Source organism: Cervus canadensis, chromosome 22 (assembly GCF_019320065.1).
Source record: "Cervus canadensis isolate Bull #8, Minnesota chromosome 22, ASM1932006v1, whole genome shotgun sequence".
In the NCBI taxonomy this organism is placed as follows: Eukaryota; Metazoa; Chordata; class Mammalia; order Artiodactyla; family Cervidae; genus Cervus; species Cervus canadensis.
Genome location: NC_057407.1, coordinates 21,494,072 through 21,512,914, shown reverse-complemented (window position 1 = coordinate 21,512,914; position 18,843 = coordinate 21,494,072). Strand labels below are relative to the sequence as shown.

At 40.4% G+C, this 18,843-nt stretch overlaps 1 protein-coding gene across 11 annotated transcripts in view; it reads left to right on the top strand.

Annotated features, from left to right (window-relative positions):
* Positions 1–18,843, top strand: part of CADPS (calcium dependent secretion activator) — a 469,363-nt gene that overhangs the window by 333,495 nt on the left and 117,025 nt on the right. For 9 of the 11 annotated variants that reach the window (XM_043442951.1, XM_043442954.1, XM_043442953.1 and 6 more), the window contains 3 exons: positions 1,294–1,481; positions 17,139–17,240; positions 18,528–18,591. In XM_043442951.1, coding sequence (XP_043298886.1) covers positions 1,294–1,481; positions 17,139–17,240; positions 18,528–18,591 — 354 coding nt within the window. Of the gene's footprint in view, positions 1–1,293; positions 1,482–3,533; positions 3,693–17,138; positions 17,241–18,527; positions 18,592–18,843 lie in introns of all 11 variants that reach the window. The other 2 variants (XM_043442949.1, XM_043442944.1) reach the window with 1 other exon arrangement.

Sequence of the window (18,843 nt, the reverse complement as noted above, 5' to 3'; positions counted from 1 at the left end):
GGCCTCCCTCGCTGCACTTCTGTGGCCTCTACCTGCCACCCAGTCACTTTCTCCTTTTGCCTTTTCTCTCCCAGGATGGAGAGGTATATTCAAAAGATGACTCAGAGAAGACCCTCAAAGTAAAATTAGGTTTATATTTAAGATCATCCTAAATTCCCAGCTTACAAAGTACCACCTCAATTTTTATTTCTGGCTTCAGAAAAGTACTCAGACTGAAAGAAGTGATTTCATTATAGGCTTGTCCCAAGAGTGACTTTGAGCGGCAAGTCGCTGGGCCTTACTGAGCATCTTTTTTCTTCAGTGCTTGGTGGAGGCAGCAGTTTCTATACCATGTCACCTCCTAATGTGCTCTGCATCAGAGATTCCAGCCCGATTCTTTTTTAGAGCAGAGTTTTGTGTGGTCCTGCAGCACGCAAATACATAATAAGAAAACAAATAACTGCCAGGGAGAATATAAAACACTCAGCCTGGGCACAGGAAGCTCCTCTCAGTTTAGTTGACTCCTATATGATTCACAGCTTGAGAACTTAAAGTCATGTTCTTTTTGGAAAGTTCTGTTATTATCTTCATTTTAAAATCTTAAAAAAAATTTTTTTTTTTCTTCCAAAGTGAAAGGATTTATGAAGTCCTGGCATGAATGTAGATCAATCCCAGTATTTGTTAATGCTCCAGAGTATTAAAAATACAGAAGACATGGAGAACGACAGAGCTGGGTTTGGGTCCTGGCTGTTTTGTATTATCCATGAGCTCTTATTTTCGTTTCCTCATGTGTGAAATAAAGATAAAGCTGCCCTGTAGACTTCTCGAGGTTGTCATGGGCTCAACTAAAAGCTCTTGTCAAGGGTAAAGCACTGTACCAACTTAAGGCATTAATGTTAATATTTTCTCTTATCAGCAACCGAGACTTGGCCCTGGCCCCACCGCAGTGCTCTTAGGGTTTACGGTTCAGTGTTAAAGCAGTGGGTGAGACTCTTGTTTCTGGAATCTTGCCCTCTGCTGATCCATACTCCATCATTACTAGCTGTGGGACACTAGGGAAGCTCCATGTACTCCCTGGGCTCAGGTTCCCCATCCACCCGACAGGGAGAGCAGCCCCTCCCGCACAGGCTCTGGTGAGGACTAACCCAGCTCGCTCTCACGGTGTTGACAGAGTGACTGTGCTCAGTGAGCGGTCAGGAGGTGCTGGCTCTGGCTGTTCTTAACCCCCTTCTGCAGTCACCCCCAGCTGTAGAGCTCTCCCCCAGCTACACCCAACCTGTATTTGAAAGACGGTCTCTCCTTTATTCCAATCAGGGCTGGTTCAGTCCTGGCCAGGTGTTTGTACTAGACGAGTACTGCGCCCGGAACGGGGTCCGAGGCTGCCATCGCCATCTGTGCTACCTCAGAGACTTGCTCGAACGGGCAGAAAACGGCGCCATGATCGACCCAACCCTCCTCCACTATAGCTTCGCCTTCTGTGCGTCCCACGTCCACGGGAACAGGTAGGCACGTGTCCGGGGGTATTCCTTTTAAAAAGATGTTTAAGGTGCTGGCAGTGGTTCACAGCTGGTCCTGCCCTTGCTGTCCTCTCTAAGTCTCCCCATTCCTATTCGCTCAGTAGGACAGACATGTGGGGGCACACACACCAGCCACCCAAACACAAAGAACGTACACACAGGTCTGACTTTCTTCTCCCTTCTTGAGTCTCAACAGAAACAGCAAATAGGACTTCTAGAGTGGTCTCTGAAGTTAGAACAGTCTAGACTCAGATAATAGCTGCTCCATTTGCTAGCATTGCCTGGGTAGCAGTTAAACCCTCTCTGCCTCTGTCTTCTCATCTGTAAAACAGGGAAGATAGAATCTTCATGGGATTGTTGAGAGAATGTACGTGGATATAAAAGGTTCAGCACAATGCCTGGAACATGGCAAGGGCTCAATAAATATCTGTCTTTGTTGTTGTTATCATTTATTTCATTAAAAAAATGGCTACTTACTGAAGGTCAGGAACTCTGGTACACCTTCCGCGTACATGGTGAGCAAAAACTAGACATTAAGCAAAGGCAGAGTTACAGAGAAATTGATTCTTCGAGAAACAGGGATGAAATCCCATGGTAGCATTTAATGAAGGACCATGATTCAGATGGGGTGGCAGGACGCTGGGAGAGTCTCCCTGAGGAAGTGATGCTTGGCCTGAGTACTGAAGTTGGAGTTGAGTGGTCCTGGGAGAAAGGAGGAGCATGTACAAATGCTCAGCAGAGGAAACTCAAGGGCTGAAGCAAGCAAGGTGATGCTAGGAGACGTAGATAATCATGGCACTTTGAATTTAACCAGAGAGCTGGGAGGAACTTCAGAGATCATGGTGGAGTCAACCCCTTCGGTTTATAGGTTTTACAGACAAGACCAGAACACCAGCTCTCCTAACTTCATACTAAGTACTTTCTTTCTTTAGACATTGCCCAGCTCCTGGAGGAAAAGATCCATGTTCTCAATAATGCAAAAAGCAGTAAATAACTTAAGAAAGGTACCATTTGGCTCTGAAGACCTGGAGTAAATTTCTGCACTGCCACAGCCAGTTTACTATCTCAGTGTGTGTAGCCTCACATTACTATAAAGAGAAGCCTCCATTACCCCGCGAACCCCTACCAATAGCCGGGGAAGGCACACCCAGGGAAAACTAGGTGGCTTCAGAAACCGAGCCTGCAGTTGAAAAGCTTGCTGCTCTGGGGAAAGTCTTACATGGGAGAATCCAGAATTGACAACTTTTTCTTTTAAATCAGAACTGTGTCAGTCATCTTTGCAAGCTATACAACTCTGGAATATCTGTGGGGTTGGTTTTGTGCTTTTCCTCTCTCTAGTGCTGGTAGATTTTATGAGATGCAACTTCAACATTTAGAGCTGGGTAACAATAGCACTGTAGGTTTGAATATTTAACAGGCAACAAGATTTTCATCACCTCCCATTGTTACCAGGTTTGCTAGCCCAGCACATGACCTTTCATTTGCATAAAAGATATTCATGAAAACTCTGATACCTGGGGACTATCTCTGCATAATTCTGCTTTTTATAAATATGTACACTTTGATGACTATCTGTTACAGCCTCTTGGACTGAATTCTTTAAAGAGAGAGAGAGAGAAGTTGCATTATATTCTCTGGGTTGTCACACTGTATTCTACATATGTTACTGAATAAGGAAGTGTTATAAAATAATGAAGTGTTTTTGTAAACTCCCTGGTAAACATCATCATGAATTATGATACACATTGTCTGGATTTCATATTGTAAGACTGCCACTTGATTCACAGTTAGGTTTATACATCTTGTCATGGAAACAGTTTTGGATTTCTTATTTTCTTTTCAGTTCTGATTTTCCTTATGCAAGTTTGCATCTTTTTTTTTTTTTTTGCTTATTATTTTAGTTTGAATGCATTTGCTCTTGCTGTTTGATGCATCCTTCTTTTTCTTTCTTTTGTTTGTGCATGTATGTGTGCTCTTGATTCTCCCATGGCTGGCCACACTCTGTGCATGCTCCATGCGACCACCCCCTCTCCAAAGTCAACAAATGCATGCGTACCTTGGTGGGCTGCCACCAAACACAGACCCTGAAGGGAGCAAAACTCCCTCCCCATCTGAACCAGAGGCTAAAAAAGATACCAAAAAGGAATCCAAAAAAAGAAAAAATCCCAAAACCCAGGCAAATCCAGAGCCTAAAAGGTAAGATGTTTCGTGTGTATTGGCTTGTGTTTTGGGATGTCTGTGACCTTTCCCTCTCCCCCATCTATGCTGAATCTCAGCCTTAACAAACAGCAAGCTTTGTGTATTCCTGAAGTCTCTGTTTGAAGGTGCACTTTAAAAAACCACGCTAGCAATGGACAAAAATATCATGTATTAGGACTGAATTTGAATCGGGTATTTAGTGACTCTTAAAGCATGTTCATATTGAAAAAAACTAATCGAGCAATATGTAAACAGAAGCATGAGTCAGATTGCTTTTTTTAGTGGCATCTAGTTAGGGGCCTGGTAGCTTAACAAGTCACTCATAATAAGCAACCCATGATTTATAATTTTGAAATTATGGTTAAGGAGCAAATAAAATGGGTTGGCATAAAATGAGTTTATACGTTTCTAGTAGGTCCATCATTTTCAGCAGACCCTCTCACTTCTACATTTATTGCATGAAAGTAATCCATTTTCAAATAATTGTTTGTAATGCACGAAGTAATGTCTGTCACCAAATTAATGACTCCTCATAGAATCATTTATATGATGAAGTCACCTTGAAAATACTTTTAAGTTCTAAAATTATGTTTATCCTCTCTTGTTTCATGTGTCTTTTACATATTCTTTGTGAATTGGTAAAATGGCGAATCGGTGGCTTTTATTCCCTTTTAAAGAAAATGAAGTAGGTCTACAGTTATATCCAGCATTATCCCTATGTCCTTCTTCATCCTCCCTATCTCGCCCCAAATTAGCACTGACAGTTTAAAGTTCGTGGTGAGGTTTGGAATGGATGCTCTGACCCTGGCATTGCCCAAGGACGCAAAGTTTGCAGGGAGCTCTGTCTGCTCTGTGCTTCACTGTGGATTTGCTCAGTTGAAACTTTCTAAGTCCTCACATTCATACAGTTCGCTGTAGGCAGACCAAATGAAAAGGCCAGTTTCACTTCCTAGGAAATGAAGCAGGCAGTGGATCATTGTATGCCAGTCTAATAGTGAAGGTCAAAGAAAGCCCCGATTTCATGGCAACACCCACCTTCTGAACTTGCAGTGTACACAGAGAGGAGTGGAGTTTTTGTGTTTCCCTGTGTGGGTCAGAGTGCAGGGCAGAAGTAGCTTGCAGTCGGTAAGAAAATGCAGAGTATTATAGGTGCATGAAAAGGAGGCTTCTTTGGCTGCTGTCCAAGGTGCTGGTTTTGGCATGCTCGGCACTGAAGTGGAGCAGAGAGCAAATGGCTGCACTTCCTGGAGCCTGACCTGTTTCCTGTGCCATGAAAAACTACCAGGAAAGATTGTGAGTGGTACTTTGAGGCTTATACACATAAGGGTCTATATTTGCTATTTTTTTAAGGAAGAAAAAATCATAATCTTAAATATCTGTACTTAAGTGTGGTATTCTGCGGTCTACAAAATGCTTTTAACGTATTGCTGTCTCCGTACATGTCACTTGCTGTAACATTTCAGGTCAGGTGCTTTTATACCCATTTTGCAGATGATGAAACTGAATGTCTGAAAATTTAGGTGGCAAACCCAAATATTCTGAGTCTAAAGTTCTTCTTTGTACCACATCAGCACTGTATGTAGATTCTAAAGATCTGAGTGTTAGAGCCTGTTCTCAATAAATCTAAGATGGTCATATCTCATTTCGGTGCCTCAGTTTTCTCATCTGCAAAATAAGCACATAGAATTATAGCATCTGTTATACTCCATAAACCTCTAAAATTATCTTCCATGGGCTATATTAAATTAAATAGACCATTGTTAGATTTCATAAAAAAAAGTGTAATTAAAATAAGGATACTTATCACCATTTAATGTGTTTTCTATATGCAAAGTACTGTGTGAAGTGCTATTTACATATATTATCTCATTTTATCCTTAATGCTTCACTGTGAGATCTGTATTATTATTACTGTCACCTAACAGATGAAGGGTTTGAGGCTCAGATAAATTCAGTCACTGTCTTCAGTGAACATGGTTCACATAGCAAACATGATTGTTCTCTCTTTGGAGCTTGGATTCGTAACTTCTCTGCCTTATTACCTGCCCAGCATTAGCACTCTGTGTGGTGTGAGATGCAAATTCAGCCCATTGAATATGAGTTTCAACATTTCCAGGTGACCTACTGTAGCAGCTGTCTGAATTAATTAAAGAAATTAATTTAAAAGATTAATTAAAATTTTCCATTTTTGTCCTGAAGATGTCCACAGTTAGTCTGGCCCACCTGGTGATTTTGACCTTGTAGAAAAAGAGTGTATCTGGAGCTTAGGGCCACCTAGAGGAGAGGTTCCTTTGAGCACCAATTAACACTGGAAAATATTTTCCTACCTCTCTCACCAGGATGAACACTGTTTGCATGTGGACAGGTTATCTCTTCTTTGACTCACAGTAAGAAGGAACTCATGACCCATGGAAACAAACTGCCCTCTAACTGAATTTAACTCAACAATAGATTCCATTCCTATTGTCATCTCACAACCAACTTTAGGTAAAAAGTAGCTTTTTGTCCAGTTATTAATTTTTTTTACCTATTAATAACTCAGCAGCCCCAAACATGGAGGCAGAGCCCAGCCCTGCTGCAGCTAGACATCATTAGTGATCACTCAGGTGCTGGTGACTGAGTTTATCCCATCTTCTCTGAAGCCTGTGCTGCGTCGTTGTGAGACACCATGGCTGTTACTGTTGTCAGTCGCTAAGTTACGGCTCTCACTTTCGCAGCCCCAGGGACTGAAGCCCGCAGGACTCCTCTGACTATGGGATTTCCTAGGAAAGACTACTAGACTGGGTTGCCATTTCCTTCTCCAGGGGATCTTCCCGACCCAGGGATCAAACCCACATCTCCTGCATTGGCAGGCAGATTCTTTACCACTGTGCCACCTGGGAAGCCTAACACTATGCCTACTTGAATCCAGAACATCTGATCCAGAGTTTCTCTGTTCATGATGCCACGCAGTGGAAGATAGTGGAACCATCGACATGTCTGGAATCTTTGAGATTCTTGACTTGGGGTGGTCTCTTCCCCAAGGGACACTTGGCGATGTCTGGGGCCGTTTCAATTCTCGCTTTGTGCTGCTGTTGTCCTCTGGTGGGTGGAGGCCTGTGATGTTTCTAAAGATCCTGCAGTACAGGGAGCAGCCCCATGCAAACAGAACCCAAAACATCAAACTTCCAGGTGTTGGGACGGAATCTCTCCTTTTTATTTGGATTTTGGTTCCTTTTATACAGGCATAGTCTGTGTCTAAAGGCTTGACACTGATGTTCAGCTTGTGCAGGGGTTGTCACAGACATCACATGGGAAGTTTGTAAAAATGGAGAGAATGAGGTCCCGTCTTCAAGTAATTTGGTTCAGCAAGTCTTCGATTGTGCCAGGCATCTACCCTTTTTAATCATTTCCTCCCCAGGTATTTCTGAGGCATTTGGTCTTCAGATCCTACTTATTCAAGACCTTGGTGGTCAAACTTAGCTGCACATTGGAATCACTTCAAGAGCCTAAAAAATTTTGATGCCTTAGCCCCACCAGCAGTGGTTCTGATTTAGTCTAGGATATGACCTAAGCATCTTGGTTTTAAACCCTTATGTGTAGCAGCATTTAAGAACCATTGATTGAGGGAACACTAGTATGAACTAGCTCTTTAAAACTGAGCCCATTTTTGCAAAGAGAGAGGGGAAAGAAAAGGAAAATGTGAGTATGTTCAGCTGGTTGCTCTTGGCGATCATCAAACCCACAGATGTAAATCACTATATCTTCTAATTTTTAAATCAGCTCCTAAGGTTGCTGTACTTAATTTTCACCATAATATTTTTAGTCTTCTTTCTAGATGACATTTAGATTAACATCACTTTGGTCACTGTCCCACAGTGACAAGGCAATCAAACAGCTCCGATGATTGCAAGTTGCGTCAATGTTCCTTGGATCCCTTTATTATTGGGATTGGAAATTTTTCTCATTTACATTATTATTTAACATTTCTTGAATGCCAGTGCTGCTCTTCACATATGGCCTGCGGAGAAAGTACATTGTATCAGCAATTAAAAAATCCATAATGCCAACCGCCCCAATCCAAAGTAGGCTGCATAGATTAATGCGTCTGTAAGCAGATGCAAGAGGGCATGAGTCCTAAAAATCTCTGAAAATGTGTCCAAGGATGCTTTGGGGAGATGGATTTGAAGCCAAGGTGCTGCTTGTGTGCAGAAACCATGTGATCCCTGTGGCTTAGTCACTGAGCACTCAGATGGAGCTCACTTTTCTCCTGCTACTCCTGTTTCTAAGTCAGTGAGTGGTTCCACCCATCCATTTGCCCAAGACAAAACCTTGGGAGCAGTCCTTGATGTCTCCTTCCTCAGCGCATCACAGGGATTTAGTTACTGTGCCCTGCCAGTGCTTTCACATCTCTCAAGTCGGCCCGTTTCTCCTTATCTTCAGGACCACTGCCAGGGTTCCCGTCTCTAACTTCTCTCCCCTGGACCACAGCACTTGCTTTATTGTCCATGTCCTTGCCTTCAGTATGGGTCCCTTACTCCCAATCCATGTCATATCATGGTTGCCTTTAGTTATTGTGGGGGGAATTCCTACCTAAAAGTAAAGGAGTCATTTTGCATATGTATTTAGTTTTTCCTTTTTTCTCCAGTATTTCCTTCCCTCCTTTCTTTCCTCCCTTTCTCTCTGTGTTACACACACATGCAGCCATTAGGACATTATGTCTGGTGCTTCTAACTCTCCCTCCCCAAAAAAGAGAGAAAAGAGGATAGCAGGGTAGTTCTGTGTTTACCAGCCTGTGAATGCAGCAGTTCGGTAGCAGGCAGGCGTGGGTGGGGGCTGACAGTGACATTCACACCCCCGGTCCCATGTTACATGCGGACACAGGCCTTATCTCACTTGTGGACAGGAGCACCTGGCTGGTTGGCCTCTCAGCTCCGAATGTGGTGTCGGCCTTAAACGCGTCTGCGTCATTCTCTAAATCCTAATGATCCAGCCTCACCTAATCGGACGAAGGAGAGGAGGGAAAAAGTCCAAAGATATTTCATGTAAAAGTCTGCATCCCAAGAAGAAATTCTCTCTAGAGCTTGTATGCTATCTTTTAACCCATGTGACTCTCTTCGTGAAGGAAATTTGCCCCATGAGAACAGCAGATTTTCCAATTCAAACATAAAATCTTATATGAAATGTGCTGGATATCTGTCCCATTGGTGCATAACAAAAAATTCAAATAATGTGCATTTTTCTTCCAAAATTCCACTGTTGTGTCCTTATGCTGTGCTCATTGGTACAAAATATATTTTCAGATATCATACCCTTTTTAGAGTAGATGTGATACCCAAAAACTCTGACCACTGATATTACTCCTCTAAATCACTCAGAAATCTCTGTATAGGGTCATAGCGTATTCAAGGTAGAATTTAAAACCTTGGTGTCTTTGCTTGTCTAGAAATAAAGAAACTCATTTCTTCATTTAGTCCTCAAAGAGAAAAGTCTGTAGTAAAAATTTTAGAAATTGGTCCTTCTCTGGAGAAAGAAATATGCACTCTCCTACAATACATACATTTTATATCAGTTTTCTTATCATCTCTGGGGCTCTTGCTTCACTCAGCACCTGGGCAGAGCCTAAGCCACTTTGATTAATGTCCTTGTGCCAATAACTTACACATTCTGAGATTGTTCAGGAGAGAGAGACTTCTATCACTCCCATCCTTATAAGAGAGTAAAGACACCTTCTGATATTGTTGGGTTTTAGCTCCATGTTTAAAAAAGCAGTAAACAAGTCACAAAAAACCTGACTTGTGTATTTTTGCCCTGGTCTAACCTCTTTCTCAAATTGACTAAAACCAGTCTCAAGAATCTTCACTATGCATTTGTAATGTTGTAGAAACTGATTGCTGTTGCTTCCTAGCTTACTCTTTGTGATACAAACACTTTGATGTATTTGTTTTAGCAGCGTGTCTGAGCCCCAGGGCATCAGGGCATAATTAGAAAAGGGCATGGGCTGGAGGGAGAGGAGAAGGAAAGGGTAAGGCTGGGCTTTCATAATGAAGCAGTGACTATAGGATGTGAGAGTCCTAATTACAATTTATAATTAAGCTAGAGATTATATAAACCATCCAGATGAGCAAGTGGGGATGCCTCCTTTTGAGATGTGCTGCTTTGGTGTTCTTAAACATGGAGTTATTAACCACTTGAAAGAGACAAAGGAAAATATTCCACAATAAGATTAAATTCAAAAGTGTCATTTTGAAAGTTGTAAGGATTAAGAATTGCTAGAAGTCAATTTTTAAAGAGAGAGGTTAAGAGTGTGTGTTTAGTCTGAATGTTCTATTTAGGGACCATTGCAAGGAACGGCTACTAAAATATTCTGTTCCACTCTGACCCTTTCAGCTTTCATGTTTCTGGGCTGGAACAATTTTGTAGCAAGCAGGATTCGGTTATCTTGCTTGTTTAAGGACATTTTCATGGATCCATACTGCGGTCTGCAGGCATTCATCCATTTGGAGAGAGAGAATATATCGTGTTTACGGTGCCTGCACCGGCATATGTGGACATTTGCATTTGGAGAGAAAGTATATTCCCACTTCAGCTGGAGTTTTACCCCTTGTTGATAGTGATTGGAGCTTAAAGCTGGCTGAATGCAGAGAGGTGGACCAGACACGCTTTCCCCTTTTGTTGAATTCACACATTTCGTTTCACACTGGATTCTGCACTTGATTACCAGATAGATGCAGTATCAGAACACATCCATCAATTAATCCAATATGTTTCAAATTAATTTAGTAACCTGACCTTCTTGAAGAGATATCTTACCTTCCAAATGGAGGTTTTGTGGCCCAGCTTTCAATATAGAGCACCCTGTTGGCAGAATAATTAAATGCTAGGACTCCATGTGCCCACCTGGGTGTCTTAACGGCAATTTAACAGTCTCAAAGAGGTCAATTCACTTTCACAAAACACAAGGTAGTTTGAATTCTTTGCCTCAGTTGTTCGCACTTAATTTCAAATATCAAGATAAAGTGTTCTCACATTAAAAGCCTCATGCTTAATCATATTGGATTAATCCTACAGTAGATATTAAGTAACAAGCTCTAGCTCAGAAACATTTGGGCAAAGGAAGAAGAATTTGCAGTACTAGTTCTGAAGTGTGGGCAGCTGGGTTAGGGTCATTTTAATCTGATTTAAAAAAAAAAAGAGAAAAACACAACTCTAGATGTATTATTATTTGTGACATGGCTCAAGATGGGAGGCTGTGAGGAGAGTGAAGATGACAGAACTGGTGCTAACCACTGTGACAATAACTTGAAGAGCAGCCGACGTGACATCTTTCCTATCGTGCTGCCGAAAATGTCAACTTTGTGAAGGACAGTGAGAAAACGGTTTGCCGAAAACTTGAAAGGTGGATTCCGGAGATGCCTGCTGTGTCAGATGCAATATAGTCTGCCGTGGCCCGAGAGACCCACTTCTGGCTCCAGCGATGGCCTGCAGGTGGGAGAGCTTCCAGTCTTCAACAGGGCTCCAAAAATGACTGCAATTGACCTGCATATTGTCTCAAGTTTGCGGGATCATGATACACAAGAAGTGAGTGGTTAGCCAGTGTGCAGTTAGGTGCAACCAGTGACCAGGGATCACATTTCCTTGTTGTGTGTGTGTGTTTGTAAAGCCAGATTCAAAGGCATCAACATTTCTACTAAAATTGAGCACACGGGAGAGGAGGGAATGTGTACTTTATGCATGTACATCGGTTCGATGTAAGGAACAAAAACTAACTCTGGATAATCTAAGCAAAAGAAAGTTTATTGGGATGATGCCAGGAACCTCAAAGAAAGGGAGGGGAAAACTGGGATCAAGGCAGTGACTGGGAAGTGGGAAGCAGGATGAAAGCCATGTGCCGTCCTGCCTGCACATTAGAATAACTTAGGGCATTAAACTGACAATGTGTAGGCCTCGATGCGGACACTCTGAGTCAGAGATCGAGGGTGGGACCTCGCAAGGCTCTCTCCTGGTTCTAAGGTACAGTCACAGATTAAGAACTACGAACATGGGGAGACAGGCTGAGCAGGGCACAGCTGCTCGCATGAGCAAACCCCATCTGTTTCTTTTATCTTTGCGTTGTTTCTTTGATGTAGAAGTTCCAGGAAAGAGTGTCCAGTTGGCTGAGTGTAGTTCATAGTCCAACTAAGATGTCCAGTGACCACCCAAGGGAGGAGCTGGCCTGTCCGAAGCCTTCAGCATTGACAACAGAGTAGGCACCTCAGTTTATGCACGGTGCAGCCAAGGGCATTCCTCCAGAGGAGATCTAGGTGCCCTAAGGAAGTGGCAGTGGCCCCTAAGACGTACAGAAACACCAGCAGAAAATGCAATAGGATCCAAGAGAACGGAGGATTCAGGCTCCTAGACATGTGTCCTGAGTGAAGAAGCATCTCCGCCTGGGATTTGCTAGGTAGGAGTGTAAAGATCCAGCTTCAGCCCTCCTCTTCTCTCATTCTTTTTGATTTCTTAAATGTTAGAAGTATTGAGAGCAGAACAGGATGCAGAGCCAGTTTTATGACAATTATAGAATCACCCCCAAATGTTTCCAGAACGCAGAAACAAAGCGTGGCTTCTGAGCGACACCAGTACAGTTCTTCTGTTTATTTTGCAACCAGAACTGCTTGGAATGGCACCTTGGAAACAGTGCAAATGCCATTTTTGGAAGGGGTTGCTAGCTTCGTTAAGTGGACTGTGTACTTCTTAGAGAAAATCTCTGGTTCCAGATTCACTCTAATCCAAGAGAAATCCTGAACCAAAATACCCTTTCATGTATTCAGCCACCCACCAAATATTTTCTTGCTCTCTAAGGCAGTGGTTCTTAAAGTAAGGTTCTCCAAACCAGCAGGATCAGGGAACTTGTTAGAAAGGCCAGTTCTCAGGTCCCCCCCCCCCCCAACCAGTCGTACCCCCACACACCCACAGTCTGAGGTCTCACAGGCTTTCTGTGTGATTCTAAGATAGGCTCGTGTGGCCCCTGTTCTAGGGAAAGTATTTTATTGCTTCTGGGAGAACCATGTTCCCCAGAATATTGAACAGGATTTTTCAGTTAGTAGATCCATGTAAACCTGTACAGTTAACATTGATGAATTATAGGGGTCAATGGAAAAGAAATTGATGTTTGACAGAATTTTCAAAAACTATGAGAAATCAATGCAGCCAAGGTTATTTTTGCTTTTTAACTGATAAGAGTGACAATCTGTGATCTTAGACAAATTTTATTATTCCTGCATTTCTCTCCCTCGATTTGTAAAATAACATCCCCCATTACCAGCATCATTTCAGGGCAATTCTGGCAATTATAAATAAATGTGTGCTGGATGTCTAAATCGTGATATGTTTTATCACCTGTTTTTGTTGGTGAACTCTGCACTGTGCATCTTACAGACTCAGATTAGTTTGTTTCATTTATTTTAAAATGAAAGTGTTCACACTGCCATAGGTGATTAAGAAGCAAATTTAAGAAAAGATGACAATTTTTGATTGTTTACCTTTTTTGAATAGGGAGATTAACAGTGCTCACAAAGTAATCCAAGGAGACATGGAAGCTGCCATTTGATACATTTAATCATTATAAATGTGAATCATTAAAACAAAAGGGGAAAACATCATAAATGTTATGTTTATAATGCCATTTATAGTGAGAATTACAGGAAAGCCAGGCACATACTAAATGTTCAGTTTTTATCATCTCAAACACAAATCTGAGAGCTGCTTTCTAATTGCCTAATTGCCTTAGAAGGCTTGTTGGGTAAGGAAGGAATGATATTCTTCACACAGAGGTTTATTTCCTAGTAATGGCCATAGACATCTCTGGCTGCCTCTGTGAAATGGTTTTCAGGCTCTTCTAGTGATCTATAAACTCCTCTCTGAATTGTGCCTTGTATTTAATAGCATTTTTCTCTGGCTTAATTCCCCACTAAGAAACAAAATGCTTAAAATGGCTTAACTTTTCCCAAATTGATTGCAGGTATGCACACACAAAAACTGTATAAATGTGTATTCAGTGCATTAGTGAGCTGAATTTTGTGTAAACAAAATCCAGAAGCCATAGCCAGAGGAAGTTTTAGGTTATAACAGACACATGAGATGTTACTACAGAAAGTGTCACATGTATTTTGTGGGGCCAATGAATTCATCCTGAGTTTTAACTACAGATTTGTGGGCATTTCATGTTTTTAAAAAAAATTTTTAATAAATTTCATAAAGTGACATTTGAGATTTTTCTGAAAATTTAAAAGTAAGGGCACATGTATAGATTCAAACTGCCTACCTGGTATTTACCATTTTGCATTTACTTAAGTTCAGGAGGGTGTCAATAAATGCACAGTGTAGGATTTTACTGTTAGGGGTATTTTCTACAAAATGGGGGAGAGGAAGTTTTTTCTTTTTTCAAATAAGGCATTTTTAGTACTTAAAAAGAAGGGAAGCTGACCAATAAACCCCTAACAGGAGGTACACTGCTATCATTTGCCAAGTCTTTTGTGCAGTCAGACTGGTCTAGTATACAGGATTTTCCCAACTTCTGCTGGATCCTTGAGAAGGCCTATAAATAAGACCATTTGTTTGGTCTCAAGATGACTTGCATTTGCAAACTGAAGAATGTTCCAATAGAAGTTTCATGGTGACGCACCAATCTGCAAACTGGCTCAGCCAGTAGTCAAAACAAGTCACTACAAGATCTGGGTAGCTGAAGACTTTGAATGGGTCAGATTATCCTACGTCTAATTTGGCACAGATAAGTTTGGGCTATAAATATGCAGCCTTCCTTTGTATTCTCAACTTGAATGGGCCAGAGGAAATAAGGAAAATGTGTGTGAACCTATTGGTGATTCAGAAACATGAGAATACTGGGACTAAACTGAAGTTCACTTATTTATGCTGGGTCATTCCTTTTTGTTAAATGAGCAGCAGATCACTAAGATCAAAAGATAGCCGATGTGGTTTGTTGTTTTTTCTGCTTTTATTGAGATATTGACATATATCATGTAAGTTTAAGATGTACAATGTGATGATTTGATACAGGTATACATTTTAAAATGATTACTGAAATAAGGTTCATCAACACCTGCATCCCCTCATACACTTACTGCGTGTGTCTGTGTGTCTCTTATGTGTGTGTTGGAAACATTTAAAATCTACTTTAACAGTTTCAAGTAAGTAATACAGTACTGTTCATTATAATCACCATAGGATATATTAGATCCCCAAAACTTACTCTTCTTATAGCTTCTTATAGCTTTACCCTGTGACCAACATTTCCCCATTTCACTCACTCCCTCACCCTGGCAACCACCATTCTACTCTCTTTTTCTATGAGTTCAGCTTCTTTTGATACTACATATAAGTGATATATGTTTATCATACACATATCACTGTATATCTTACTCTGTCTCATTTATCTCACCTAGCATAATGCCCTCAAGGTCCATCCATGTGGTCACAAAAGCAGTATTTCCTTCTTTTTTGTGGCTGAATGATATTCTACTTTGTATATATCACATTTCCTTTATTGATTCACCTGTGTCGATAATATTGTCAATACCCAACTTAGGTTCTCTCCTTATCTTGGCTATTGTAAATAATGCTGCAGTTAATACAAGGTGCAGTTGTATCTTGAAGATAGTGATTTCCTTTTTTCAGATATATACCCAGAAGTGGAATTATTAGATCACATGGCAATTTTATTTTCAATTTTTGAAAAACCTCCATACTGTTTTTCATAGTGGCTGTGTCAGTTTACATTCCTACCAGCAGTGCTCAGGGGTTCATTTTTCTCCACAGACTCACCAGCATTTATTTGTTGTCTTTTTGTTTTGAGAGCAGCTATTCTGACAGGTGTGGGGTGATAGTTCGTTATAGTTTTGATTTGTATTTCCTTGTTGATTAATGATTTTAAACATCTTTTCATGTACCTGCTGGCTATTTATATGTCTTCTTTGGAAAAATGTCTATGTTCTCTGCCTATTTTTAATCAAGTTATTTGGGTCTTTGCTGTTTTTTTATGAGTCCTTTCTATATTTTGAATAGTAACCCCTTATCACATAGATGGTTTGCAAATATTTTCTTTCATTGTATAGATTGTCTACACATTTTGCTATAGAGAAGCTTTTTAGTTTGCTAAAGTGTCACTTTTTTGTCTTGTCTGTTTTGTTTTGTTTGTGCTTTTGGTGTCATATTCAAAAAAAAAACATTGCCAAGACCAATATCAGGGAACTTTTCCCTATATTTCCTGCTAGGATTTTTACAGTTTCACGTCTTTAGTCCATTTCAAGTTCTTTGTTGTGAGCGCTCTAAGATAAGGGCCCAACTTCATTCTTTTGTATGTGAACATCCAGTTTCCCAATACCATTTATTGAAGAAATTGTCCTTTCCACATTGACTACACTTGGCTCCCTTGTCAAGTATTATTTGACCATATGTGCGAGGTTTATTTCTCAGCTCTCAACTCTGATCCATTGATCTATATGTTTTTATGCCAGTACCATACTGTTTGATTACTGCAATTTTATAGTTTGAATTCAGGAACCATGATGCCTCCAACTTTATTCTGCCTTCTCAGAATTGCTTTGGTTATTTGGGGCTTCTGTGGTTCCTTACAGATTTTAGAATTTCTGTGAAAAAAATTCCATTGGAATTTTGATAGGGATTGCATAAAATATATAGCTGACTTAAACAGTATAGATATGTTAACAATATTAAATCTCCTAGTCCATATATACAAGATATTTCCATCTGTTTTCTTCAGTTTCTTTCATAAAGGTCTTATAGTTTCTACACTGTCTTGTAATTTGTTCTTTAGTTACTATATAAGTGGTTAAATTAATCTGCACATCTGCAATTATGGAAATTGAGTCATTTATCGGCATTGAGCTCTGGGAAAGATAGACACTTACGGGGCACCTGGTTTTCATAGGAGTTTGTGTGCGTAATTCAGGAGTCTCAAACCTAAGTGCCTGCAAGAGATTCAGGTAACGTAAAGTAGAAATGTGGACTAGAAGAGTGACCTGCCACGGCCAAGGAAGAAGCTGTTTCTGCCCCTTGCCAATTAATGCCAGTTGGTCCACATTTCTAAGAGAATTGTATAATAAAACTTTCCTAATTAAAAAAACAAATGTTGACAAGCAGTTCAAAATTTTCAGAAGCTGTGATCCAAACAGAACAGATCTAGAAGCTGCTTTAACCTGCAAGCCACCACTTTGTGCATTTTACCATTTCACAATAAATGAGCGACCGTTCTGCAAATGTCTCCAAATGATAACCTCAGCGTACCCCATCCCCTCTAGTCACCAGCCGAGAAGTGGGACTTCTCCTAAGGTCACATCGATCACTGTAGTTGTTCTTCTAAAATGGACAGTTTCCTCCTGCTAGAGATTTGATTTGATGGTGTCAGCATATGAGGTTCCCATCACCTCATGACATGTCTCCTTTCAGGCCGGATGGAATCGGAACTGTGACTGTTGAAGAAAAGGAACGTTTTGAAGAAATCAAGGAGAGGCTCCGAGTTCTGTTGGAAAATCAGATTACACATTTTAGGTAAGGATCTGGGGCTAAAGGGCTTTTTAGGAGAATGAGCCCGGGGAGGGGCAAATTAAGGGCTTATTAAGGGCTTGATTTTCTAAAACTACAAATCTATCAGAGACACACTGGATGTTTAAAAACAGCTGAATGAGGACTTATTGTATAGCATGGAGGACTAAACTCAATATTTTGTAATAACCTATAAGTGAAAAGAATCTGAGGGGAAAAAAAAATATATATATATATATATATAAAACTGAACCACTTTTGCTGTGCGCCTAATACTACTACAATGTTGAAAACCAGCTATACTTAAAAAAAGAAAAACGTGAAATAATGAATGAAAAAGCCAGCTCTCAGAGAGAGTTGCCATAGGAATCAAGTTATAGCATAGCATAAGACAAGAGTTCGCTAATATTCTGGAGACTTAGAAATCTTAAGTTCATTTTATTTCCGCTAAAAGAACAAAGCCCTCTTTGCATAAGCTGTCCTGTTCCCTTTGTACTGTGAGGCAGTGTCTTGAAAGGCTTATGACTGCCCGAAATAGTCTCCAGAACTATCTGTGTCATCAAAAAACCTCCTGGATAGGGACTCCCCTGGTGGTACAGTGGGTAAGACACGGGCTTTCACTGCCATGGACCCAGGTTCAATCCCTGGTTGGGGAACTAAAATCCCACGGACCGTGTGGTGCAGCAAAAATAAATAAAAATCTGTGTGTGATACACATTAAAAAAAAAGAAAAAGAAAAAAAACCCTGGATAAATCCTTACTGGTTGTATACTCTATGCAAGATACATTGCCAGTAACAAAAGATCAAATAGCAATTAAAAACTACAATCAAGGCAAGACAATTAGCAGAATCATGAATTTGCTCAAAATACACTCTTGTATTTCCTATCTTAATCCTCCAGGGATTTAGGTGTGTTTGAAGTTTAGCTTCTTTCAACTAAAACTATTTCTTAATGCCAGTCTCAATAATTATATATAAGGTCATAATTGAGCTAACAAAGGGTTCTGCTTCACAATAGAAATCTAAACAGAACCTTATGTCATCACTGGAAATATTCTTTTCTGTTGCAGACATTTGCAGAGTCTCTCTTTAGTCATTATTCACACATACACATATATATACATTATATACACACATATATGGTGTGAATTCAGATTAACATAACACAACGTGACAAAATAAAAAGCATTCTCTGTTCCTCAGAGAGAGTTGCCATAGGAATCAAGTTATAGCATATTTCATGCTAAAATGCAATCGATTCAGCAACCTGAACATTTTTCTGTCTGTTTTAGGTATTGCTTTCCATTTGGTCGACCTGAAGGTGCTTTGAAAGCTACCCTCTCACTCTTGGAAAGGGTAAGAATGAAAATAAAAGACAGATGACATGTACACAGAGACATGAACATCATTGTGATGAAATATTGTGGTTGAATGACCTCGTTTTTAGAAGATTTTTTTTACCGTATTTTTACCTCGCTTCTCGTTTTTAGAAGATTTTTTTACCGTTAATCAAATATCAGAATAAATATGAGAAAACTGCCAGTCTCTCAAATAGTTAAGATACATTGATGATATGCTCCTAACCTTTCCATGAATCATGGACAGGCT